Consider the following 26,575-nt stretch of genomic DNA (forward strand, 5'->3'; position numbering starts at 1 on the left):
AAACAGTCTAGTCATGAATAAGTCTGTGAAAGGGAACTGAAAGTTTAACCGAGAGTAAGGTGGCGTGAGCCAGCCAAAACCCCACCCTTATGTCTCCTTTTAACGTTGCCTAGGTTTAACTATTATAATTTGATTTTGATAGTTAAAAAATTTGTTGTGATGTCCATTTCATCTGTGTACCACTGTTATTGTGGAGAGGCACATTGTTTGCCCAGCAGGAGACTTAAGCTCCTCTGCTTTCTGGCGTCAAACTTTTTGGTTTCAGTAGGCTAATTGTTTTTGAGTAATTAATCTGGATTAAATTAATTCAATTCAGTTTACCACTTGAACATGGTAATAAATATGTAAACACAAACCAACTTAACATACCACTGCCCTAAATAGTGCTCTGTAAGTTCTCCCTAAATATTAAACACTTCAACAACACAGTACATTTTAATGTATATTTTTAATATATTAATAAATATCACATAAATATAAAACAATTCATCATCAGGCATGAGGCATAGAAAATGCACAAAAGCAGTAACACATAGCTTATTAAAATATCATTTTGTAACAAAAAAAATATATACCTTAATGCACTTCAGAGAACATTGGATTAAATCACACAAATGTGTATACTTTCTTAACCATGACTGGTTTTTGACTGAGTGTTTGTGCAAAGCATCCCCTGAGTTTCTCTGCACATGACAACACATTTTTGATGATGCCATCATGTAATTAACACACACACACAACACACACACACACAACACACACACACATATATACATACACACACACATATATATATATATATATATATATATATATATATATATATATATATATATATATATATATATATATATATATATATATATATTTATATTATATTATATATAAAATATATATATATTATATATATATTTTTTTATATATACATATATAAATATATATATAGTATACAGTCTGTCTGTGGTCTCCATCTAGACCTTTTGGGCCTCTTTACCCCTCCGAATCCTCTTGTACACTATCAGTTTCCTCCTGAAATTGTGAGTCCAGACTACTCTCAACGTTCATGTAGTTGTTGTCTCCTATGATGACGTACTCTACGTTGGAGCTCTCCACCTGAACTTTATGAGCCTCTGTGGACTCTGATGTCTCTCTGTGCGGATGATTCCTCTCCATATGCTCCACCGCATCTATGTAAATAAATAAATGGATGAATGAATGATTGATTGAATGAACGAAGAAAGAAAGAAAGAAAGAAAGAAAGAAAGAAAGAAAGAAGCACATGGTGACAATCGCATAAAGAATGAAAAGGTTAAACTGCACTTAGCGTACTCTCTAATGATTATGAATATTGACTAATAAAATGTGTTAAAAAATAAAGTTTATTGCTTATTACTGCTCATATGTCACTCTTTGGTGGGTTTAGGACATCACTACTTTAAATAGTATGCTGTGCAAGTCATTTCCTGCTACTCTTTTGTGTTGCTCTTACCGTTAATGACATCAGTCTGAGAGAGCAGACAGCACAAGCTGTTGTTGTTTCCTATGATGCAGTTGTTCAGCGAGGAATTGTTAATGTTAATGACACATGGAGGAACGGTTTCAGTTGCTTCTGTTAATAGTGGAGACAAAAGACAAAATAAATAATTTGAAACCAAGACCATCATTTGAAAGAAACAACATAGGAAGTGAGAATCTGCTTTACATGATAAGACCAAACCACGGCAGTCCAATAAAGGAAAGAAACCCTAAAACTCCCCTTTTCTATTAGACTTTCAGAATTGAGGGTTTTGTGGGTTTTTTGACCTAAACTGTGGCATTAACAAAACCCTGGCCAAACTGCATTTGTCTACCATTTCAACAGGCCAAAGATGTGAAGGGAACTGAAACTGGTAAACTCCTTCAAACTTACATACCCCCAAAAGCCTAAAGAACTCAATCTTTAACACCATCAGGCCCAGCAAGCTCATGCTGAAACTCACTACCACATGGATCTGGATAATCAACATTTGTCTGTCTGGTTGATCACAGGTGCACCTGAAATGTTTATTTCACTACACAGTGGTAATATAAAATCACTCCACAAATGTAGCTGTTGATGTGCACCCAAAACTTGCCACTTTCAGTCTTAAAGAAAAATCAATCCGCACAAACAAACACTATGGTCTACACACAGTAAGAGGCTGCAATCTCCTGCCTCTCACATGCATACATCCCCTATGAGACATAGCTGATGTCCCATTATTGTAACTTCTGTATAAAACATAACAGCACAGAATAGTGCAAGCACACAATTTTGTGCAAAGCAAATGCATAAGCAAGCATTTTCCATTGCGCAGAACTGCACTCACTCACATATTTTTCAGGAAGGAAAGCTGCATGCAGCAGATGAGATGACTCATGCATTCAACCACTGAACTCTTCACAGAGTACGAGCAATGCTCTTCACAGAGCACACGTATCCACTGGAGTCATCTCCTTTGGCTTAGGAAGCACTCTGAATGCATGTCATGAATCTTAGCTGTATTTACCTCTACATATAAATTACATTGCAAAGAATAATATAAAAGGTTTCTACAATACTAGTGCATACCTGAAAAGGAAGACTTCTCCACATGATGGTGAGCCTCATCAGTAATCTTCACTGCAGGGAAGACAACAGATTAAAAGACAGTCTACATATTTTACATATATCTCTCAAACACCTGTGTACTCAAACCTACCCAAGCCTTTGGTGACGGCATGAAAGAGTGCAGTGTTGCATGCATTCAGGCACTGGAAGAAGTGCAGACATGCTGTGCGGCCCTTGTGCAGGAGCGTTTGCAGGAGACGTGTAGCTTGTTGCGTGTCTGTGACTCCAGAGCAGATCATCTGCACCTCGTAATCAGTGAGATCACGCGAGCAGCGCAGGCAATCAGAAATCTGCTGCACCATGCAAGAGGGCATGCTCTTGCTCAGGGTGCTCAGCTCACGCTGAAGTACCTTATCTATTCAGGGAGATAACATCAGGAGAAGATGAACAGGCTTTTTAAAAAAAATATATCAATAGATATGAAAAGACAGATGCATCACTTGGCCAGAGAAGTCTATCTCTCTTTCTCTCTCTCTCCACATGCTACTCCTGAGATATTGCTGACCCTGACCCCTACTGCACTAGACCTGCCTGATCCATCCTGATCCCCCTACACCTGGTTGAAGTCTCATCACTTGGGGAGGATTTACTGCTGCTGAAGACGGCTCCACATGGAGCCTGGAGAGTCATGGGATTGCTTTGGTGGAACCACTTAGAACCAGTTTTACACTAGTCTCCATCACAGAACAGCTGATAACACCAAGAAGATAAATTTCTTGTTTAAACTAGAATGAATTTCCTGGGTATCAAATTTAGGTGTCTGGTGTCTCCCTTTTGAGCCTGGTTCCTCTCAATGTTTGTTCCTCATATCACCAGGGAGTTTCTTTTATTTTTGCCACCATCACCTATGACTTGCTCATTAGGGATAAATATAAAATTTATCACTTGTATCCTGATATTTCTGTTGCTTTCTGACAATGTCCATTGTTAGAAACATTATAAAAAAATTAATTGCATAAAATTAAACTGAATTGAACATGCTCCACCATCTTGAAGGTATAAACAAGACAAGACTTAAATTCTTAGTTCATGTTTGAACTAATATGTACTGTGGATATATTTTGTCTGGTATTTTTGTGACTTGGTAACTATGAGGTCATGTTTATCATCAAGTGGTGGTCAAGGCATCGGTCTAATTCAAGTTCAAATCCCAGGATCTGTAAATGTCAATCCCTGAACAGATCAGTGCATCAAATGAAAGTCATGTTGGATTAAAATGTCAAGCAAAGGAGCAAATGTAAATATTACTTTATAAAGTTAAGCTGTTGTAAAGGTATATTTAAATAATAATAAAAGAAAATTACTTTGTGTATTTATGTCATTCTTTGTTCATGTTATTGTTGATAAATCAGAAGTTATTGTGTTGGATACTACGGTCAGTTATCTGTAAATAAATAAATATAATAAATAAATAAATAAATAAACTTGTTTTCTGTTGGTACATTATAACAAACTTACGCTTGAATGTGTCCTGCATTACTGTGCATGCTCATTATCATCTGCATCATTATAAGCCTTAAATATGCTCGTGAAGTGAATAGAAATATATGTGAAATACAATCTGATGACCATAGAGTGCAGCTCAAAACAGGTCAGGTTTTATTCTGGTTCTGTCCAGTCTTACACTTAATGCTTTACTAAAATTAGATCCTATTATAATATTAACCATTCCCTATATTTCCCCTGATGTATTTAAGCCTAGTATCTGCAGCTAACACACACACACTTGTATATATATGCTTTTTCTACCCTTGTGATGAACTTGTGAAGAACCACACACACACACACACACACACACATATATATATATATATATATATATATATATATATATATATATATATATATATATATATATATAAATAAGAGAGAGAGAGAGCGAGAGAGAGAGAGAGAGAGTTTTCTTTTCTGTGTAAGACTCACTTCCTTGTTCTCAAATTACATTCTAGCCTTAGTTAAGTTAAGTTAGCCATTTATAAGAACTTTGCCATGTATAAGTTAAAAAACGTACCGGCTGATATTACTCTCATTCTGCTGTTCGATGTGACGACGTCCATCAACGAGATGCCTGACCATAACACTGACCTCTTCTCCTCTCTCACATCAGCTCAAATGCAAACAGCAAATCAAAACCGATACTGCAACGCTGCACATATACACAAGTGCGCATGCGCGCCGCAGCCTGTAATTTCCGTGGAGAATTTCCCAGTGAGCTCATCCTCATTACTCATCACGTGGTTAATATTGCTACTTACACGTTTTCTTAATAACACAGGTGTATTTAAAGAATGCTGTAGATATACTTATACTGCATATAAGGCAAACTGTTTAATAGGATGAACTGAACTGAACCTCTTTATTTGTCATTGTGTGTACACAGTGGTACAAAACAATAAAATGGGCAGCTCTTATGAAGAAGAGCAGTGTGTTATTTGGTGGTGTTGAAGGTGATATGGGGTGACATTTTGTATTACTTGTATGGTTTAGGGTCATTTGAGGGGCTCTGAGTTGCTTGGTGACCAGACAAAACCTCAAAAAACAAAATGTGTTTAAGTGAACGAAATAGCGTCTCCCATAGTGCATTTAACAAGTGTAAATAAACCCAAACAACACACATTTATTTCGTAGTACGGATATTTAAAAGAGAGTCAAAATTGAGACTATGAGGCTAAATTGGAGGTAAACTCATTTAGGCAGTTAGAGTTAAATGTGTGCTGACACCAGGGTTGCCAGATTAGATTGAAGAGTTCCACCCCATCTACATCTTAAAACCCGCCCATGTCAAAAAATACCAGCCCAAAATGCATACTGTGATAACTAATACAATAACAAACAGAAAACCCAAAACAAACGGGTTAGTGCAAAGGACACTATTTAGACACACACACTAGGTTAGCTACCTGTATATGTTTTGTTTAATGATCAAACATGAAATTTATAGCAGAATAATAGCGTATAAACACGCTTACCTTTATACAGGGACTTAATGCAGAGAATCTTCACAGAACGAAATTTTATAGATCAGGTCGCTCCCCCATGCATTCTTCTCGGTAGGTCTTTCTATATTTCCCCAACTTTGGCATGATGATAGCAACACTTACAGCTTTGCTAATAACTTTGTTATATTGGCTTAACGAGAACAACAATTACAAATCTGATTAGACAGGACTCTCCTGAACCTCATTGGCTGAACTGAACCTTATTATTAAAACGTCAACATTACATATTATACTTTATTGTAAAGTTCGTTTTAATGGAAAATTAATAAAATATCATGTTTATAGTCAAAAATAAAAACCCGCCAGTTGCACCAAAAACAGTCTAAATATGATCAGCCCACCCAATACATTTTTTCCCGGTTAGACGTGACCAAAAGGTGTACATTTGTGCGGGAACACGCCCAATCTGGCAACACTGATGCTGACACGATTATACTAAAACAAGAAAACACTAAACTGCGCAAAATTTGTTTCCTAATTTTTGCTTTTAAAGACATTATTATTATTTTTTACTACAAGAAAGAGGAGGAGGATAAATATTTTATAATAAATTTAATCTTTATAATTGCTATGTTTTTTATTCATGAAAGTATTAAATTAAATTACAAAGCTATTAGAATTGTACATTTATTTGACTCATATGGGATAATATTTTCTACTATATATATATATATATATATATATATATATATATATATATATATATATATATTTTTTTTTTTTTTAATTTATTTTATTTTATATATATATATATATAAATATATATATATATATATATATATATATATATATATATATATATATATATATAAAAAGGAAAACAAAACCAAAACACTGAACTGCGCATATAGCAGGGCTGTTTTGTGCCATTTCTTTGCGCATTTTCGACGCACATTTGATCAACAAAGGGCCGCTAACGTGTCGTATGAACCGTATACGAGCTAACATTGGTCGTTGTCCTGGCTACAGGGCGGGTTCTGCAACGCGGAAGACGACACGGGAACTAGTGGGACGATGCTACCGGCAGATTAGGAAAGCAGTAAATATTTTAAACTCGTTTTATATATTTCACAATCCGTTTTTGTTACTTTTACAGTATTTCAGAAATGAAGATCTGGAGCACGGAACATATATTCAGGTAGTAAAGATGGAAGACTGGGGACGATCTTCTTAAGCACATGTATACTGGGCCATTTGTAATGTATAATTAGTGTTAATTACATGGGGAACAGTTTATATATATATATATATATTGTGTGTGTGTGTGTGTGTGTGTGTGTGTGTGTGTGAGAGAGAGAGAGAGAGAGAGAGAGAGAGAGATAACACCGTCTTAGACCTGAGGAAAGATCTAGTTTTATTCACTTCATGATCATAATCTTTATGTTACAGCTGTCCCCATTACTATCACACCTCAACTGCATGTCATGTGCATGCCATTGATTTTGCTGTTGTTTTTTGATGATCTCTGTTACACAGAGACACGACCAGTGACCAGTGACTTGTCCAGTCACATGTCCAGGCGTTTTACTTCTCTCGAAACACACACACGTTTCTTGGTTATGTCAATTCACTTTCACGTTCTCTAGGAAAGGTTATGATGAGGAAATGAAGGTTAAAACAGTCCTCTGTTGTAAGAAAACTGCCAGTTCTTCCCATTTTGTTGCAATACTCCTGTCGGTTGACAACACCGCATTTACTATACAGTCCATATGTTTATTGGGCAAGATCTTGGCATGAAATTTGCATGAAGTGGCACTCAAGTGGTTACTATTGTCACCACAGCCCATTATTATTATCATGACATTCCTTTAAACCAGCTATGCTGGGGTGAAACAAAGTGTCTCTAAAGATAATAAGATAATCTTCTCATTTGGGGAACACCCCAAACTACACCTTGAATCTCCATTGTCCGCACGATAATGCAATCACTGGCCTGGTTCATTTGCTCTTTCCAGCTATCCTTGGGAGACGGTGATCAAAGCGGCGATGAGAAAATACCCAAATCCGATGAACCCCAGTGTGGTAGGAGTGGACGTCCTGGACAGGAACCTGGATAAACATGGCCGTCTTCACAGCCACCGGCTGCTGAGCACTGAGTGGGGTCTCCCGAGTGTGGTGCGAGCGGTTAGTAGAGTTGTAATGCAAATCCTCAGAGAGCCTGGAAGCTGAAACTGTGAGATATACAGTGGGTTCCAAAAGTCTGAGACCACACTGGAAAATCAGGGACATATATAAATGTACAGTGCTGTGAAAAGGTTTTTGCCCCCTTCCTGTTTTTTTTAATTTTTTGCATATTTGTCAGATCATCAAACAAATTTTAATATTACACAAAGATAATGCAAGTAAATACAAAATGCATTTTTTAAATGATGATTTCATTTATTAAGGGAAAAAAAGCTGTCCAAACATGTCTGGCACTATGTGAAAAAGTAATTGCCCCCTAAATCTAATAACTGGTTGTGCCACTCTTTGCAGCAACAACTGCAATCAAGCGTTTGCCATAACTGGCAATGAGTATTTCACATCGCTGTGGAGGAATGTTGGCCCACTCCTCTTTGCAGAATTGTTTTAATTCAGCCACACTGGAGGATTTTCGAGCATGACAGGACTCTTTAAGGTTATGCCACAGCATCTCAATCGGATTTATCTACTGACTTTGACTTGGCCACTCTGAAACCTTAATTTTGTTTTTCTTGAGCCATTCAGAGGTGGACTTGCTGGTGTGTTTGGGATCATTGTCCTGCTGCATAACCCATGTGCGCTTGAGCTTGAGGTCACAAACTGACGGCCGGACATTCTCCTTCAGGATTTTCTGATAGAGTGCAGAATTCATGGTTCCATCAATTATGGCAAGTCGTCCAGGTCCTGAAGCTGTGAAGCAGCCCCAGACCATCACACTACCACTACCATGTTTGACTGTTGGTATGATGTTCTTTTTATGAAATGCTGTGTTGGTTTTACACCAGATGTGACGGGACACACCTTCCAAAAAGTTCAACTTTTGTCTCATCAGTCCACAGAATATTTGCACAAAAGTTTCAGGGATAATCAAGATATTTTTTTGGCAAATGTGAGACGAGCCTTTGTGTTCTTTTTGGTCAGCAATGGATTTTTCCTCCCATGGATCCCGTTTTTGCCCAGTCTCTTTCTTATTGTTGAATCATGAACACTGACCTTAATTGAAGCAAGTGAGGCCTGCAATTTTTTAGATGTTGTTCTGGGTTCTTTTATGACCTCCTGGATGAGTCCTCATTGCACTCTTGGAGTAATTTTGGTAGGCCGGCCACTCCTGGGAAGGTTCACCACTGTTCCAAGTTTTCTCCATTTGTGGATAACGGCTCTGACCATGGTTCACTGGAGTCCCAAAGCCTTAGAAATGGCTTTATAATGTAATATATTTTCAGACTGATACATATTAACTAGTTTCACATCTGTTCTTGAATTTCTTTAGATTGCGGCATTATGTGTTGCTCTTAAAGCATGCTTCACTTTGTCAGACAGGGTCTATTTAAGTGATTTCTTGATTCCACAGGTCTGGCAGTAATAAGGCCTGGGTGTGTCTGGTGAAATTTAATTCAGCTTTCTAAAATAATGTGGTTAATCACAGTGCTTTCATGATTTAACAGGAGGGGACAGTTACTTTTTCATGTATGGCCAGATGGGTTTGGACAGCTTTTTGATTATTTTAAATGAAATAATCATTTAAAAACTGCATTTTGTATTTACTTGCATCATCTTTGTCTAATATTAAAATTTGTTTGATGATCTGAATCTTTGTGTGTAAAATGTAAATGTCCCATATTTTATATTCAAGATTCTGCACTAATTCTAAATCTGTATTTAAATGTAAGTAAATATGTGATATGTCAGGATTCTACTTATACTCAAGCAGTTGACAATAATGTAATTTCTAATGAAAAATCTAGTATTAATTTACAAAATTATGCAAAATAGTGTGCAAATAAAATGCATTTTCTGTAGTGCTTTCTGACCTTGGACCCCACTCTGCATGTATGTATAGACACTCACTGTCCACTTCATTAGTAACACCAGCACATTTATGCAGTTAACTAATCAGCTAGTCCTGTGGCAGCTGCACAATGCATATAATCATGCAGAAACAGTTGAAGTGCTTCAGTTATTGTTCACGTCAATCATTAGAATGAAGAAATATTGTGGCTTGAATTGTCTTTTGGTAGATACTGGGAACAAGTCGAACCACTACTTATGTTAAAGAGCATTCCATTGTTGATCCTGAAGAGAAGAAAATGGAGCTATGCTCAACAAATGTGAGTACTGACATGCAAGAAAAGACCACCACAAACAACTTCATTTTTTTTTATTGTTTATTGAATGTAAAGTCTTCCAATGTTCTTGCCGACTGAAAGAAATCTGAAGCGTAACATACACCAATAGCCTGTGGCTCGTATATTCTTAGCTCACTATTTACAGATTCCTCTTAGATGCAAATATGTTACTTCCTGAACATTGGTATAGGTAGTTAATGTGAGACATTAACAATTGTTTTGAATGATCTTTTTAGATAACCCTCACAAATTTAGTATCTGTTGATGAGAGACTAGTTTATAGACCACATCCTGAAAACCCAGACGTGTAAGTTGGGGCATTGATTATTATTCCTTTCCTTTCCTTTCCTTTCCTTTCCTTTCCTTTCCTTTCCTTTCCTTTCCTTTCCTTTCCTTTCCTTTCCTTTCCTTTCCTCTCCTCTCCTCTCCTCTCCTCTCCTCTCCTCTCCTCTCCTCTCCTCTCCTCTCCTCTCCTCTCCTCTCCTCTCCTCTCCTCTCCTCCCCTCCCCTCCCCTCCCCTCCCCTCCCCTCATATACAGTACATTATATAGCTTGATTTTAATTCTCACAGTGTTGTACTTTTTTTTACGACAGCACAATCTTAACCCAAGAGGCAATAATCACCGTGAAAGGAGTCAGTTTGAGCAGCTACCTCGAGGGATTGATGGCTCTTAGTATGACTGCTAACGCAAGAAAGGTAATATGTAGAGAAATGCAGAGATAAACACTACATGTGTGGGATACATTGCCTTCTGAAAATCTGCACCCTTTGAACTTTTCCTAATTTTGTACAGTTAAAACCTGAAAATGAAATGGACTCAATTGGGATTTTTACAACTGCAGATACAGTGGAGAATTTATTAAAAAACAGATATTTTATTGGTGGCATAAATATACACCCCCCCTGGGTCAATACTTGGTAGAGCCTCCTTTGACTCCCAGTATAGTGTTCTGGGATATGTCTTTATCAGTTTTTAACACCTTTACACATCCTGATATTTCTACTTTCTACTTCTGGCAAAAATGATCAATCTCTGGTGATCATTCTAACACATTCACGTTGTTGGTTTTGAACCACTGCACTAAAGCTTTGTTTGTCTTGTTGCTAATGTAAACCTCCTCTCAAGTCTCAAGTCTCTGGCAGACTAAAGCAGGTTTTCCTCTTGGATCATTCTATATTTTATCCTACCAATCCATCTTTCTTTCTAGCCTGACCAATTTCTCAGTCCCTGTGTGGGAGAAGTATCCCCACAGCATGATGCTACCACCACCATGCTTCACTGCTTCAGAATGATGAGCAGTGTAGGGTTTTCCAGTAAATGTAGAGCTTTGGGCCAAATGTATGTATATTTTTTTAAAGTTTTTTTTTCACATGATGAGTCTCCAAAATGTCTATTACAATTTTCCAGAAGGAATTTTATATGGATATTTTTGATTTGTGGTTTTTCCCCATTATTTTGCTCTTACATAAAGCCCAGTTTGGTGGAGTGTTTATGTTGGCTATTGAACCATTTCTCCAAGCTGAGATGTGGATCTCTCCAGCTCCATTAGTTTTACCCTTGGCTTCTTGGTTGCTTTTCTGTCCTTCTTACCTGGACTCTGCTACATTCTTAATATTTTGTAATAAATGATGTGGCTTTGAACTGCAATTGCCTCAAACACTCAAGTCTCCATCCATTAACAGCTGATAACTTCAACAAGACAAGACAATAACACATTAATACTAGAATGAATTTCATATTTTTCTATTTTGACCATATAGTACACAATTATAGAAATGATTAATAACTCTTTCTGGTGTCACCCAGATGAGGATGAGTCTCCTTTTGAGTCTGGTTCCTCTTAAGATTTCTTCATCATATCATCTCAGGGAGTTTTTCCTTGCCATTCGCCATCACCTCTGGCTTGGTCATTAGGGACACTTTTTTTTGATAACTTGCATCCTGAATTTATATATACTATAAAAATTGAAATTCTCCAAGGCACTCATGTGATGAAGTAAAAGCCTTTAATTCACTGGGCTACATAATATAACAATGTTAAAAGGTAGATCTATGCATTTCAGCCTTACACAGCCTTCTTCAGGATACAAAGCTACCTTTTAACATTGTTATATTATGTATGTAATTAAAGGCTTTTACTTCATCACATGAGTGCCTTGGAGAATTTCATTTTTTCAGTACTTTATCTACCTCTTGTTATCCATAGAGCACCAGTGACCAAACAGAGAAGACCAGTGCAGCACTTTCTGCTATTTCTTTTTGTATTGTTTATATATACACTATGTCTGTAAAGCTGCTTTGTGCCAATGTCTTTTGTTCAAAGCTCTATACAGTTAAAACAGAATTGAATTGAACTGATGTTGCCTGTCAAACTCCGGGGTCTTCCAGGAACAGGTGTATTTATACTGAGGACATGTGGTGCATTAACTGCACACAGGTGAACTCCATTCAACCAATCATGTGACTTCTTCTGGCAGCAGAATTAGGACTCAGTGGGCAAATACATATGGCAATAACAGATATACTGTATATGCTGCTGATTTTAATGTCAACTTTTGACTTTCTACATTCACTGGAATACCCTTTTCACTACATGACATCACAACACATCACATGATAGCATGGGTGTGTAAAGGGGCAGCTCCAAAACACTTCTCTTTTGCCTGGATTACACAATTAGCGAAATGAAGCAAATGAGGAATTTACTCTGTAAACAATGTGGTTTTCTTTAGAAATATCACAGAACACTGAGGTGTCCTGAGATGATTTAGCACATGTGTAAAACATTACATCTTAAAACTAGGATATTATGTGCTTTATTAATTAAGAATAATCCTACTTCAGGGATTTATTCTATATTTATTCTCTTCATTAAGCCAGGATTAATAACCCAAGAGAATGTAGGCGAATCCTTTCTGATATATTATCCAGCAGACCAAAATAGCTTTCCACCGAGGTGTAATATGATGGAAGACAGGCCTGCTTTTCCTCTGCAGATTTGTGTTAAGTGCACTTAGGAAAACTGAATATGGATTTGAAAATATTACATTTATCATTCCAGTGCCCAAAACCCGGACACTGGATGCAGTGCCGGTCCCAAGCCTGGATAAAATGGGAGGGTTGCATCAGGAAGGGCATCCGGCGTAAAACCTGTGCCAAGTTGTTGTGCAGACCGGTGGGCAACCCCCAACACGTAGGGAGCAGACGAAAGATAAACAATCATCATTCCTGAACTCTTCTTTTCTGAAGTTGATAAAATAGCTTACTTTAATATAGAAACATTCCTTTTAAAACTGTAAAATAATCTATAAAGATTTATTTTGCGTATTGAAATCTGTATAGAAAAACAAAAAGCTGCTAATTAAGCACTCCGCAATCTCCTGTGCATTTCCAGAATCACACAGTTCTGGATTCAAAACTAAAAAGTTTGGCTCATGTATGCTCATTTGCCTAGATTGCAAGCTCAAAATCACAGATTTGCCAAGTCAATCTTTATTTAATTTATATGTAATTATACGTTCTGCTGGAAAATAAACTTGCAAACTGGGAAAACCTAAACATGACACAAGCAGGAAGTGAAACTGGCTTCAATTAATAAGTGTATTTCGAAGATGGTGAACATCAGCGAGCACAAATACAAGCATAAAAAATTTGCATGTGTGGGTTTTTGCCTTAGAAGGCAAGTGGAAATATTTAGGCTTGTTTTTTTTTTCTTTTTGCTGAAGTTCAAATGAAATGAAAGAAATTATTGTGCTTTTCCAAAATCTCACAGTCTGATGATTCCTGAATCAAAAACTATGAATCACGGATATTGAAAGTGATGAGCTCATATAAACTAAAATGCCCTGGTTGGGAAAGTGTAAACTCTGTACTGTGCCTAAGGTAAAAGCCACTGATTCTAACAGTATTGATTATAGATATCATGTGATTCGATTACTAGGATTTCACCAATTCAGTTCAATTCAGTTTTGTTTGTTTAGCATTTTTAACAATGGACATTGTCTCAAAGCAGCTTTACAGAAAAAGAAAACTTCTGAATAAAATTGCAAAGTTAATAATTACATTTCTTTTTGTCCCTAATGAGCGAACCAGCAGCAACGCAAGGAAAGAAGGAAAGATATGAGAAAGAAACCTTGAGAAGAACAGTGATTGTTCACACAATCACACAAAAATCACAATTCACTCAAAATCTAATTTATGATTTTAAGAGATTAGAAAGATGATGGCACCGGTACATTTATAATAAAGTCTTCAGGTTTTTTTTCCCCCAGACTTTCCAAGATATTCCTCATTACCATTAAAATGACAGAATCTAGTTGTTTAATAAGTGACTGTTGTGTATTTCTGCTCTGTAGGGATGGGATGCAATTGAGTGGATCATTAAGAATTCTGAACGGGAGAACGTACCATTATGTGACATGTGCTGAACAGCAGTTACCTCCAGCATCTCAGTAATAAAACGGTAACGTTGTTTATGAATGGCAAACTTGCATGCTTTCTGAATGCAGGTTTTTTATGTGTTTTCTGTGAGTTTTTATCTTTTATCACAATTTATTCTGTTGTATACTGTGTAGTTACGTCTAGCATGATGGACATTTAGGGTGTTAACCCCGCATTGCAGTGCTAAGTTTGTTCAGTGTGAAACGGATCAGTGTTTGCTTGTTGCTGATGGATGCTTGGCAACAGACAGCCAATCAGAAATTGAGCAGCAAGGCTCATGTAACGTCAGTAACAGGAAACATGAGTCATGTAAACAGGTTACCTGCTGTTTGTCCAATCATTGAGAGTGACACCGCAAATATACAAATAAGAACGTTAACCCGGGGTTTAGGAATGTACTAGTATGTCTGGTAATAAATACCCGGGATTAACAGTTAACCCCAGGTACAGTATGAGCAGGAACCCAGGATTCCGTTTATCCGGGGTTTAGGATGACCCAGGGTCAACAATTTCAAGCGTGAAAAGCCCTAATATGAATATAAAATAACAGAAGTAGATCTAATAATTCTGACTGTCTTATTTCTATAATAATATTGTATCACAATATACACTATTTGTGGAAAAATAGTGTAAATAGTGCAATAATAGTTTGTGGACACATCACACCTACATGTGTTTGCTGAACATCTCATTCCCAGATTTGTTGTTAAAATAACCTCCAGTCATCTGGGAAGGCTTATCACTAGATTTCAGAGCGTGGCTGTGGGGATTTGTGATCATTCAGCTACAAGAACAGACACTGATGTTAGGTGAGGAGGCTTGGGGTTCAGTCTGTGTTCTAGTTCGTCCCAAAGGTGTTCAGTGGGGTTTGGTCAGAGTCATGGGTCTTTGCAGGACACCCGAGTTCTTCTACGTAAACTTTTGGGTGGAATGAGTTTGGGTCTCTTAGTTTTAAGAATGGAAATTACAGAATACAAAGACAGATTAGACAATTATGTGCTTTAAATTTTGTGGCAACAGTTTAAGGAGGAACCTCATATGGGTGTGAAAGTCAGGTGTCCACAAATGTTGGCACAATACAGTGCATAGTACTAGAATCTACCTTCTGGGTGTGACCTATGATATTTAAAGATTATAAACATTTTCAAAGTGATTATTAACATATATTCTCTTGACATTGTATACCAACATCCGTGATTTTAGCGTGTTCTGTAGGCTGACATGTCTGTCTCTGTATCTGTCTCTGTCTCTGTTGTGAACTTTCAGGGCGAGTGTGAGTGTGTGTGTGATGGTCAGCATCAGCACCAGCGCTGGAACAACATCCGAGTTTACACCTCTCTCTCTCTCTCTTTCCTGTCTCTCTCTCTCTCTCTCTCTCTCTCTCTCTCTCTGTGTTGTACAGTAAGTGTGTGCTTCTTTGATCGAGTGAAGCACCACAGTGAAACTCTCCTAAAATGCATTGAACTGCACTTTTAAAGCCAATATACAATTTGTTGAAGTCACTGTTGAATTATAGAATATTGAATTGAACATCAATATGCACTTCAAATGCTCTCACTACCTCCTTTTAAGAATCTTCGGTCATCTGTTAGGGTTATTGTGTAAATGAGATGTCTCTGTTATGCGAAGCATGTTTACTGTGTTGTTAGTGTTTTTTTTTATTATTAATTTATTAATATTGATAACTTAATAATTCATTCAAAATGTTTACACTTTTTTTTTGTTCTTTATCTTTGGTTATGAATGTAGGTTCAGATAGAAGGTGGTATGTTTATTTGTGGTGGAGTACCTGTTACTTTTACAAGGACTAACAGCTAAACTTTAGCTTTAGCGCTTTAGGGTGTTTTTTATTTGTTTGTGATAGTATAACACAATGTTATATGATCAGATTTACTGTTTTCCGTTACATTTGTATGACCTTTGATGTATTATGTCATCCAACCTCTAATGCCAATGCACATTTACCAGTTCACAAAGAATGTCTTTATTTATGATATAAAACGTGACATTTTCAGCGTTTTTGTTCTCTGAAATGAAAACCTTTCTAGACCATCTGCTCAGAATAATGCTGTTTAAATGGCCACTCCAGAAATCTTAGGATTTATATGTTCACTGTCTATTAATTTGCACAGAACTAATTTATTTAATTATACTTTATGGGAAATTGCAAGAAAAAAATCTAGTCTGTGATGTGTAAATTGAATAATTAGTGTAAAATGAAGCATTGTTGGTTACTCGTAAGCCTGGCACACTTACTCAAGCTGACTGGGATTGAGGTGATTGCTTGTTATATTAAGAATATTAAGAATTTATTATCCTAAAATCAAAAGTTCTTGATCAAAAGTTTTGGTCGATGATTTAGAAGCTCACTATTTCAGTATTAGCTTTTAATAGATTTTAGTCACTATTAGTGTCGTGTCTTTCCTGTACTTTTTACACAGAAATTCGGTTGTGTTCATGATATCAGTGGCAGAAAATCACCAGGAAAGACATTTAAATTGTTTACTGCAGTCATTTGTGTGCCAGTGAATTATCAGCCAATGTGTTTTAACCGTGCCAGGCCGAGGAACTAACTGAAGGACCAGCTCAAGTCCCTGATGATCATGTGGCGGCTCATATTTGGTGCTAAAATGTGTGCTTTTTGCTAAACGCTCTCTTCTCAGTGTTCTGATGGGACATGTGAGCGAATTTATCGATGTGTTCTTGCTCTATGTTAATTTCTCATGAATGTTGGTTTATTTTTTTATTTTTATTTTTACTATTACTTGTTAATTGCCAGAGTAGATGCAGTGTGGCAGTAGTAAAAAAAAATCATACCAAGATGTATGTATGTATGTATTGGTTTATTAATTTATTGTACTTTTATATTGCATGGTTTATATGAGCAGGGATTATCCCAAGACTGTTTCACAGATTTGCTACAAACAGAAATATTATGTAAAATAAATCACATGAGTCCAACTGAAAACAATTAAAGAAACAACAGTTTTCCCAGTACATCACACTTTAAATAACTAGAAAGATTTCCCAGTAATTTGTATCAGCTTATTCACGTCTCTGTCATGTGCATATTAACACCAAAGTGCAGCATACACAGGAATCTTTGCTTTAAGATTGAAGATTTTAATCTCTGCGATTTAAGATTGAAGACTTGTGTTTCACTGGTACAGAACCAGCAAAAATTTGGGACAACAAAATAATGTTTTTTGTTTTATGCTCCACCAACAAATTATAAGAGGCACAATTTCATGCAGCCTTCTCTGTAGACTCTTCTGACTACACAGTCTTCACTCTCAGCTCTTAAAATACACTGTATGACCTAAAGTATGTGGTCACATGACCGTAATGTCCATACGTTCTTGCTGAATGTCTTATTTCATATTCAGGCCCTTTTTCTTCCTCCACTTTTCTGGGCTTTCCACTAGATTTCGGAAGCTGAAACATTCAATCAGAAGAGTGTTAGTAATGATGAGGAGGAGGTCTGGGGTGAAGCCAGCATTCAAGATCATCCCACAAGTGTTGAGTGGGGTTGAGTCAGAGTCAGGAATCGGTGCAGGTAGCTCAAGTTCTTCTACTCCAACCTTGGCAAAAGCATGTCTTAGTTCCAGTGAAGGAAATTATAACGCTACAGCATACAAAGACATTCTAGGCAAAGAATTGGTCAGGTGTCCACATACTTTTGCTTATACAGTCTGTCTTTGTTAAATTGTGTCATGATGCATGATGGTTCTGAAAGCTACTGAAACCATGGCAGCTTTTGATATCAACAATTGAACCTTTTATCACTTTGGTTTAAAAAAAAAGTAGTTTTTTTGTATGTTCATTCCATTTGTTGATATTTTTGAACAGTAAATTGTACCTTGTACTAAAACTATTAATATTAATTGTACTCATTGGTTTCCAACCATTTATGATCTTACATGTCTGTCTTGTGTTTGTTAGTTCTACTAAATTATGGCTTTAACTTTGGGCACATTGACCATACAATTGTCCTCAGCTTAGTTCTCACACTCCTGTATTAGTGAAGAGGATGTTGAGTTCTGTCAGGTCTTCGTCCTCATTTGAATGAAAGCAGCAACTAAAATAAAGCAACATGACCGTGTAAACCTGCTTATGCTGTGGATGGTGTTGTACATTAAGCATTTGTTTTATGTATTGTGTTTAATAACAAAGTGTTAGTGTTAGTCAACCTCACTACTATTTATCTTCAATGACTAAGTGGCTGAAACCTTTTACATAATGAACTGCTTTCGAGAAGAATCATAAACAAGGGTGGTTTAATATTAGCTGAGCTTTTTATAACTGAAGTTCTCTCACGTAGTTGCTAAAAAATATGCAAATGCCCTGAGCAAGTGATAGTGCAAAAATAAATAAATAATTACTATAACTAGGTTACTATATTAACAATTGTCTCTCTTATTTAATACTTGTAGCTCTTAGCGCATGTAGCTCTTTTACATTATTGTTGCACATAATGCTGCTGTTATTAATGGTATTGTGATATGAACCAGCATGGCCATTTTATCTTGTAACGCTTCGATCAATTGAAATAAAATGAACCCTAAAAATACCCTATTCCACACGTTGTTTACGTCTGCTATGCATAGGTGTAGTGGTTATATTTGTCTTTATATATTCTTATATTTGATCCCACCAGATGGCAGTCACAGACACGACACAGCAGTAGAAGACCATGGTTTATTTTCAGCCTTTGAGAGCAGGATGTGTTTTGGCTTGCTCTCCAAGAATATCAATGTTTGCATAACTGAACACAAGTGAGTTATTGCAATTAAAAAAAAAACAAAAAAAAAAAAAGGACCTCTATCTTCCTGGTCAGAATAACACATTATGCCACAGAGTAAAATAAATAAGCAGCTCTTTGGTATCAAAATTCATACCATGCAGGTGGTAGTAAACATTCAGATTGCAGAAATGTGTGCTACAAATATTAATGCATAGCTCAGTAATATTTCTATGTTCTGTGTGTTGGTATGCACAAAAAGGCAACATGTGAAGGTGTCGTTACAATGACAAATGTTTCAAAGTGCACAGACTACAGATTTGTATTTGTGAAACCAGTGAATGATGACATTGTTTATTACACTGTAGTGTTGTAACAGGCTGTACTATAGTCAAGTGTGTATTTCTTTTACTGCAGCAAATACATTTCAACAAAACGAAATGATCAAACGTATAAAAAGTGGAAAAGAAGTTCCATAGAAAAAGTATTGCACACCATAATAATGGACATACAATTTCCCCTCACATTCCAACAGAAGTTCATCCACTCTCATATCATATAAAAAAAAATCCCAAATTATATAAAGTATAAAGTATTGCAGCATGAGGGCAGACTGTAATGCAAATCGCTCACAAGCAAAGCACATTACTCTTGGGAGTAAACGAAGTCGTGCTTAACAAAATACATGAATTGTTACATACTGATATTTTTCCTTTTTCCATTTTTCAGATTATTTATTTTCAAACTTCCAAAAAATCCAAAATTCCTCATGCTGACTTCCTCCAACATGCTGAATCTCTTCTCTCATACCATCTGGGTATCTATTGCACTTTCGAACTTTAATATACACTATATACAAACAGGGTAATCCAAACAGAGAGTCCCTTCAGAACTTAAAGAGGTTGATGAAACCTTGTGGAGAAACGGAAATGCTGCAGCTCTCTGGATTGTTGGCTGTGCAGGGATGGTTTGTATCCTGTAGAGGACAATAACAGAAAGGAAGCTTTTAGCACTTGGTGTGAAATGTTATGCTTTAGATCAAAGTCTAGCTGTCATGGTTAGCAAAATGCAGCATTTTAGGTGCTACATGCTGAACTGAAAACCTTCACAGACACTGTTTAGACACGTCATCCTCACCTTCCAGAACAGGATGTGGCAATGTGTGCAGAACTGCAGGGTGTCGCTATACTGCTCTTTATGAGGGTAGCACCGGCACAGCTTAAAGTACATCTTCTTCCATTCGAGGTGACCTTTATCTGAAACCATGAGTCGCTTGCGAATCTGCGAATGGTATAAAATAAAGCCATATAAACAGAATAAATATCACAAAATAAATGACTATCACACCTCTACTTTAAAAGCGTTAAAATACTGCACCTGTCTGTCCGTGAAGTGGTACTGGCAGAGATTCTTCCACAGCAGCCTGTCCTCAGTCAGTACCCCGAGGTCAGGACACACCTGCCCCAGACTGACCAGGTCTCGTCCGTCTGAGAGCCTCTGCATGATGTTCAGCTGGAGACTGACAGGCAAGTCCAGGAGAGTCATCCCGGTGCTTGTGGGCTTTGGATACAAAAAGTACACACTTCAATCTCATCTTCTATCTAATCAGTCAGACTACTCAATTTCACGAGTATGAGCAGATTTTCTGCTGTTCTGTTCAGAATCCATACTTATCTTAAGAGTTATCTTAAGAGATCTGGTTTCATGCACTGTGTACAGATGAAGCCTTTTCATTGTAACCAAACAGAAATGTTCTTTGTAACTGTATTGTACCGTGCTCACCGTTTTACACAAAACACGCATGAACTCAGTGCTCATTTATCTTGTCTTACACTGTTTATCTGCGCTACTTGGAACCCTGCGTGTGCGTCTGTGTTTATTGGCCTGCTCATCGCTCTCAGTTTTATCCTGCTGATATATGTGTATATAAATCGAATAAAACCTTTTTATGATTTCACATCTCCTACACGTTATTTCTGTTATTACTATATGAAGTACACTTTTCATATAATCTCTTCTTTCAAATATTTTGGCCATATTTGCTGTTAGATGAAGTCAAACCTGCCTTCCAGCTAGATTCCAAATACATGAGTATCTGCTGCTACAGAATAGAAAGCTGCTCCTTATACTTGTACTCCTAGGCCTGATTTAATCTGATTATCTCCATACACACCACACTTCTCGTTTCCTTGCACATTTATTCTACTATGAATTAGCAAAAAGAAAAAAAAACTAGACATGATTAAAAATGGATGTCTAGATTCTGCCCAAACTCAAAGGAAAGACTCATTGAGATTATTCAATAAGGAGGCATATTTAGGGGCCATATCAAGGTAGACAATAATAATAATAATAATAATAATAATAATAATAATAATAATAATATTATTATTATTAATACCCCTTTTTTTAGGGGTCAATTTAAGTCAGGCATGCCAGTCTGACTCATAAATGTATACCCATGGGACATTTTGTTCAGTTGTTGTTTTCTGAGTTTGTTTCAGACATCAGGTATTCATTACAAAAACACCACAAATGGCACACCGTCTTGTTTATCAAATTATTCAGCAGTAATGGTTTAGAACTGAGATGTTTATCCACAGTGAGGAAATGTGCCCTGATTATCATGCAAACCGTACTCACCCTGTTAATCTGAATGTTGTCCAGCTGCTGCTGCCACTGCAGGATGTTTTCCATGCGGTGCACCCAGATATTAATGTTTCCCACCAGCACGGACTTGCCCATGTCCTGCACCAGGCTGCAGAGTGACACATACAACGTCTGCAGCAGCTCTTTGATGGGCCTTACATTCTGTTGATCTTCCAAAACTAAAACAGAGTAAGAGCAGAAAGAGTTCAGAGGATTACAGCTGTTTACACGGATGTCCACAGAGACACGGGAATATGACTGAGGGTCTGCTTGGGTAGAAGATAAAAACTAGGCAGCTTTAAAGAAAAAAAAATGCTGGAGGTTTTAAAGGAGAAGTATCTTATTTCACCTACATTTCTGATGATCTGCTAGTAAATAAACCAGTCCATGTAAAAAGGCTCATCATCATCATAATCATCATCATCATCATCATCTTACTTAGGCCTGCGCTACAAGTAAGTGCACTTAACATGCAATTTTGTTTAACTGAGGGACCACTTGGTTTACAATACTTCTGAGGTTCTTGTTTGCTCTCAAAGCCTTGTCATTCTTTCCACTGCAGGTAATTATGAAACTTCCTACAGCTATGCTACCGATTGAGGCCAAATGCTCTTTCATTTAAGTCTTTAACATTAGAGGTACAAATATTCAGAAAGAGAAAATGAGGAGGATGATGGTGTGAATTTTATTTGTGTGTTTGTGTGTGTGTGTATTCTGAGAGAGCCAGAGGGAGAAAGGAAAATGGGTGAGCTGCTGAGCGAGTGTGTGCGTGTGTGTGTGTGTGTGCGCGCGTGTGTCTGTACGTGTGTGTGCTCACCTTTCTGCACCACTCTTTCCAGAATGTTCATGTAGTTCTTCTGCGCCACTCCGCTCAGAGATGGTAGCTGTGACTTGGCGATCAGCTCAAGCAGCTAAAAAGGTATAAATTTCAGCAGTCAGACTTGAAGACATTCTGTTCCAACATCACTTACACAATGTTATGCTTCTCTCTCTATCCAAGCTCAAGCAACAACAAACCCTAATCGGAGACATAGCCAAGCATCCCTCTTCACCTCACACCCTGGTTTATTTCTCAGTAAACCTTGGACTCAAGAAAACATCCAAGGATTGTAAAGGTCACAGGCATGAGTGCATAAATAAAAATTAAACCCTCTATTATTTTAGGCTGACAAAGAGGCATACGTGTGGTGTGTGTGGGTTCGAACTGACGGACGTTCCCCCCACAAAATACTTGATGGCATTTCCATCACACAACAGTCAGTCGAGAGGGCAGTGATTTTTGTTTCCACCGAGTCCAAATGCCAGAGCTGAGTAGGTTGGTATGCTTGCCATCCAAGAACTGCAGTGCCATGGAGCAACTCTGACCCCCTGCCTGACCTGAAATCATGTGAGTGTCTCTAGCGTCATCAGGTCCGCCTTGATAACCCTTTCAAGTGTGTTCACGTGGTACCCATCAGGATTTCTACCACCTCAAACTGGGACAGAGAGTCCTTCTATTACAATAAACCCAGTCTCCATTTCCATACACATTTCACAGCAGCTGCTATTTCATTGTCCAAGTCAGAAAAGCGAACCAGTTTTAAATCACGTAGAAACAAGGCGTCTGATCGATTAAAATTATTTTAATGTGTACTGTATCTAATTGTGCTGCAGGTTTAATGTGATATAATAACCTGTGAGTCACAGGCTATTTTGGGTGTTTAGGTTAAGGGTGTGTTTACACACTGTCATGGAGCCTAACTAGAAAAATGTGCCTTGACGTGCATCACAGGATTATCAGCTGAATACTGTTTTCAGAATTTTAAAGGTTGTTGTGTTTTGGTGTTGTTTGCTCCCGTCACATGGACCTGTTTTTCCATTACCACCAAAACTCGGGCACTGTACTCGAGTTTAACAAAACACCAGCAGACTTGGCTACATTCAAGCGACAAACACACAATAAGAAAAACACAAGCGAGAAATCTGAGCTCTGAGAAGTGTAGCTACTTTGTTGAACTATTGTTTTGAATGGCGTTTTCTATGCACTGGATAAACAGAATTTATTTTTGGACTTTTTATGCAAACCTCAAAGAGGTAATGACAACCTGTGGTTTCACACAGGAAGCTGAAATATTGTTATGGTGCTCTAATGTAGAAGGAAGGAGGAGATCTATCTATCTATCTATCTATCTATCTATCTATCTATCTATCTATCTATCTATCTATCTATCTATCTATCTATCTATCTATCTATCTATCTATCTATCTATCTATCTATCTATCTATCGAAGTTATCATCCCACACTGGTCTTCACTGCTGCACACTTCTAACCTTTGCTTTTAGCCAAATAAATGGCGTCATCCATGTTTACCATTTAGCTTTTCTTAAAACAGCTTTGTTTTTTCTTCTCCTTCATTTTTCAGTAGCTCTTCTATAGTTCTTGTTTTGAACATGGCCTAGAAACAATGCCAAGATGACAAGTGCTCAGACTTTACACACACGCAAGTACACATCAGCATGACAGTACATTTCCAGACGTACACTAGTCTGGAGTGTGGTGATAAGAGGAAAAACAGAGCAAAGCACCAAGTCTCAACCCCCACACTGCTCGATCTTAGTGTCTTCATTTAAGTGCTAAACTGAGATGATGCTTTATTCACTTCATAAAAAGTTCCCTGTAGTGCTTTCTTCTTCTGAATATTCATTCGCTTCTTGCTGCTAACATCATTTACAGAAAATCACACTAGATCATTAAATCAATTTAATTTCTCTTAACTTACTGAGAGATGTGATTCTGTATTATACCATTTTGTATTACAGTCATTTTAAGATCTCTGGACAAAATCTATTTTTTTTTCTTGTTTTATTAATCTGTGTATTGTTTTCACAATATCCTACACTAATGGTATTGTGGTTTCATTTGCTTATGGAACAATGGAAATATTTCGAGAAACAAAGCTTACCCTCACAACATAATTAAATCGTCTGGTGTCCTTGATGGCACTGCAGAAGTCCAAGCGATTAAAAGCTTCTCCCAGTGTACAGTAGCCATGACGCTGTATGAAAAAACAATTTAACCGAAAAAAATTATAATAGGCCTACAACTGGCTAAATTAAAAAATCTTACATTTTGTGTCATTACCTCTTTGGTGCTTCCTTTGTGCACGTAAATCCACTTATCTTTGTGAAAATCTGGGAAGAAAAATACATCAAGCTACAGGATACTATAATAACTGATACTATTATAAAATATTATTATTATTATTATTATTATTATTATTATTATTATTATTATTATTATTATGTGCTGTTGCCACTTACAGGGAACCTTGCTGTTGTTGTTCAGCAAATCCTTCTTTCGCTTCTTAGAGGCCACGTCATAATTAATAGAGAGGAGCAGATTTTCTTTGTTGTAGTCATCTTTATTGCTTTCATGGCTAGAATAAGAAGCATAATCAAAATCTGATCAGTAATCATATCTGCCTCAAATACATAGCTATAAAAAACTACATTATTGTGCACAAATACTATATGTAGAGAGGAATGGGTGCTAGGTATTGCTTAATCTTTGTTACAAAAGCAACAAAAATATTTTTGATAAAGTCACAGTGATGGAAACAGCAAAGCAGGCCAAACAGATTCAGTATTCTCTCATCTTATTACTGATGTGTGTATTAATAGTAGGATGATTAACAGTGGGTCAAACACAAATGCACAGCTGTAACATGAAACCAGGCTTGAACAGATGTCCGATTTCTTTTCTCCCCATTTGCGATACCGATTCTATTAGACATGGTCCGAGCTGTAAACAAAGTGCGTCAGTGGAAATGATCCCAGTTTGGGAAGCTTAGTTTTCATCTCTCGGCTATTTCTTAAGACAGGGTTAATAAATTCGCATCATAACAGAGGACAGTCAGTCAAATGAGCAGAAACCTTCACAAATGCCAGCAACATGACACTGACCTCTTGGGAACATTGTTATTCTTCTCGTTGTCGTCTTTCGTCGTTCTTTTCCAGCCATCCTCGGTTTTAACCCAGCTCTGACCAGGAGAGCGCCAGTCCTGTCCCAGAAACGGCATGTTTCAACACGAGATCACACAATAACAAAGAAAAAAATCTTCCAGGGGTGACAAACTTTTATATGCCTGTTAGGTTGTTGCAAAAATCGTGTCTAAGCCTGAAAGTGCGCAGCTGCGTTTTTATATTGTCTAGGCTGAGAATCCGGAAGTTGCCATGACCCCGCCCCCTTTGGAAACAGTCCGTGAGCACGTGGCTTTGTTTATCATCATGCTCAATATTGCAAAACCTCACTGGAAACATTAGCAGTGCGCTGGATCACCTGTTCCTTCTTGCATCCATCTGAAATTTCAGAGGCAAGGTCATGAAGCGTCAATATAAACTTTATATGTCTTTAAAAGACCGATTACATAATACTTTTCTCACTCTAAAATGTTAATGATTAAGGAATTAAGCTGATTGCTCATTCGATTCTCCCTGTTACTCAGCCATGTGTTGGTTATGATGATTGACTGGTGGAGATGTTACTGCATAAAAACGAGCTATGGAAGTTACAGAGTATTTTCAGTAGACGTTTGTCAAGAAGCTGGGGCCTGGAGCTAATGGGATGGCTTTTGTGTGCTGTGTGTGTGTGTGTGTTTTGTTTTTTTTTGTTCCAGTCATTGATCATAGTGATCAAAGTTCTTGTATGAAGTGCAATCAATCAACAATCCTTCTGTTTTAAACAGATAAACACTTGATCACTTGACACTTGATTGATCAGGGTGGCTTGTGTTGTTTAGCAAGTCAAACTGTGAGAAGAAAGTCTTTA

General features: G+C 37.2%; 3 protein-coding genes across 3 annotated transcripts; 1 reads left to right on the plus strand and 2 right to left on the minus strand.

The window, feature by feature from the left end:
* Window positions 1-930: 930 nt before the first annotated feature.
* si:dkey-29h14.10 (uncharacterized) lies at window positions 931-4,781 on the minus strand. Its single transcript, XM_058377485.1, has 5 exons — window positions 4,641-4,781; window positions 2,721-2,984; window positions 2,591-2,641; window positions 1,490-1,609; window positions 931-1,187 (listed from the first exon to the last, which is right to left on the minus strand). Exons 1-5 carry the CDS (start codon window positions 4,684-4,686, stop codon window positions 991-993), a joined length of 678 nt encoding a protein of 225 aa, XP_058233468.1. The 5' UTR covers window positions 4,687-4,781; the 3' UTR covers window positions 931-990.
* A 1,814-nt stretch (window positions 4,782-6,595) lies between these two features.
* prelid3a (PRELI domain containing 3A) lies at window positions 6,596-18,487 on the plus strand. The gene is made up of 7 exons (XM_058394795.1): window positions 6,596-6,766; window positions 7,584-7,752; window positions 9,828-9,917; window positions 10,172-10,242; window positions 10,530-10,632; window positions 14,293-14,399; window positions 15,644-18,487. Exons 1-6 carry the CDS (start codon window positions 6,735-6,737, stop codon window positions 14,362-14,364), a joined length of 537 nt encoding a protein of 178 aa, XP_058250778.1. The 5' UTR covers window positions 6,596-6,734; the 3' UTR covers window positions 14,365-14,399; window positions 15,644-18,487.
* A 574-nt stretch (window positions 18,488-19,061) lies between these two features.
* Window positions 19,062-25,971, minus strand: fbxo32 (F-box protein 32). Its single transcript, XM_058394781.1, has 9 exons — window positions 25,711-25,971; window positions 25,069-25,184; window positions 24,890-24,939; window positions 24,711-24,803; window positions 22,585-22,678; window positions 21,762-21,946; window positions 20,496-20,678; window positions 20,256-20,399; window positions 19,062-20,094 (listed from the first exon to the last, which is right to left on the minus strand). The coding sequence occupies exons 1-9, from the start codon at window positions 25,824-25,826 to the stop codon at window positions 20,005-20,007; spliced, it is 1,071 nt and encodes a 356-aa protein (XP_058250764.1). The 5' UTR covers window positions 25,827-25,971; the 3' UTR covers window positions 19,062-20,004.
* Between the last annotated feature and the right edge of the window lie 604 nt (window positions 25,972-26,575).

This window comes from Hemibagrus wyckioides, linkage group LG01 (assembly GCF_019097595.1).
Source record: "Hemibagrus wyckioides isolate EC202008001 linkage group LG01, SWU_Hwy_1.0, whole genome shotgun sequence".
Taxonomy (NCBI): Eukaryota; Metazoa; Chordata; class Actinopteri; order Siluriformes; family Bagridae; genus Hemibagrus; species Hemibagrus wyckioides.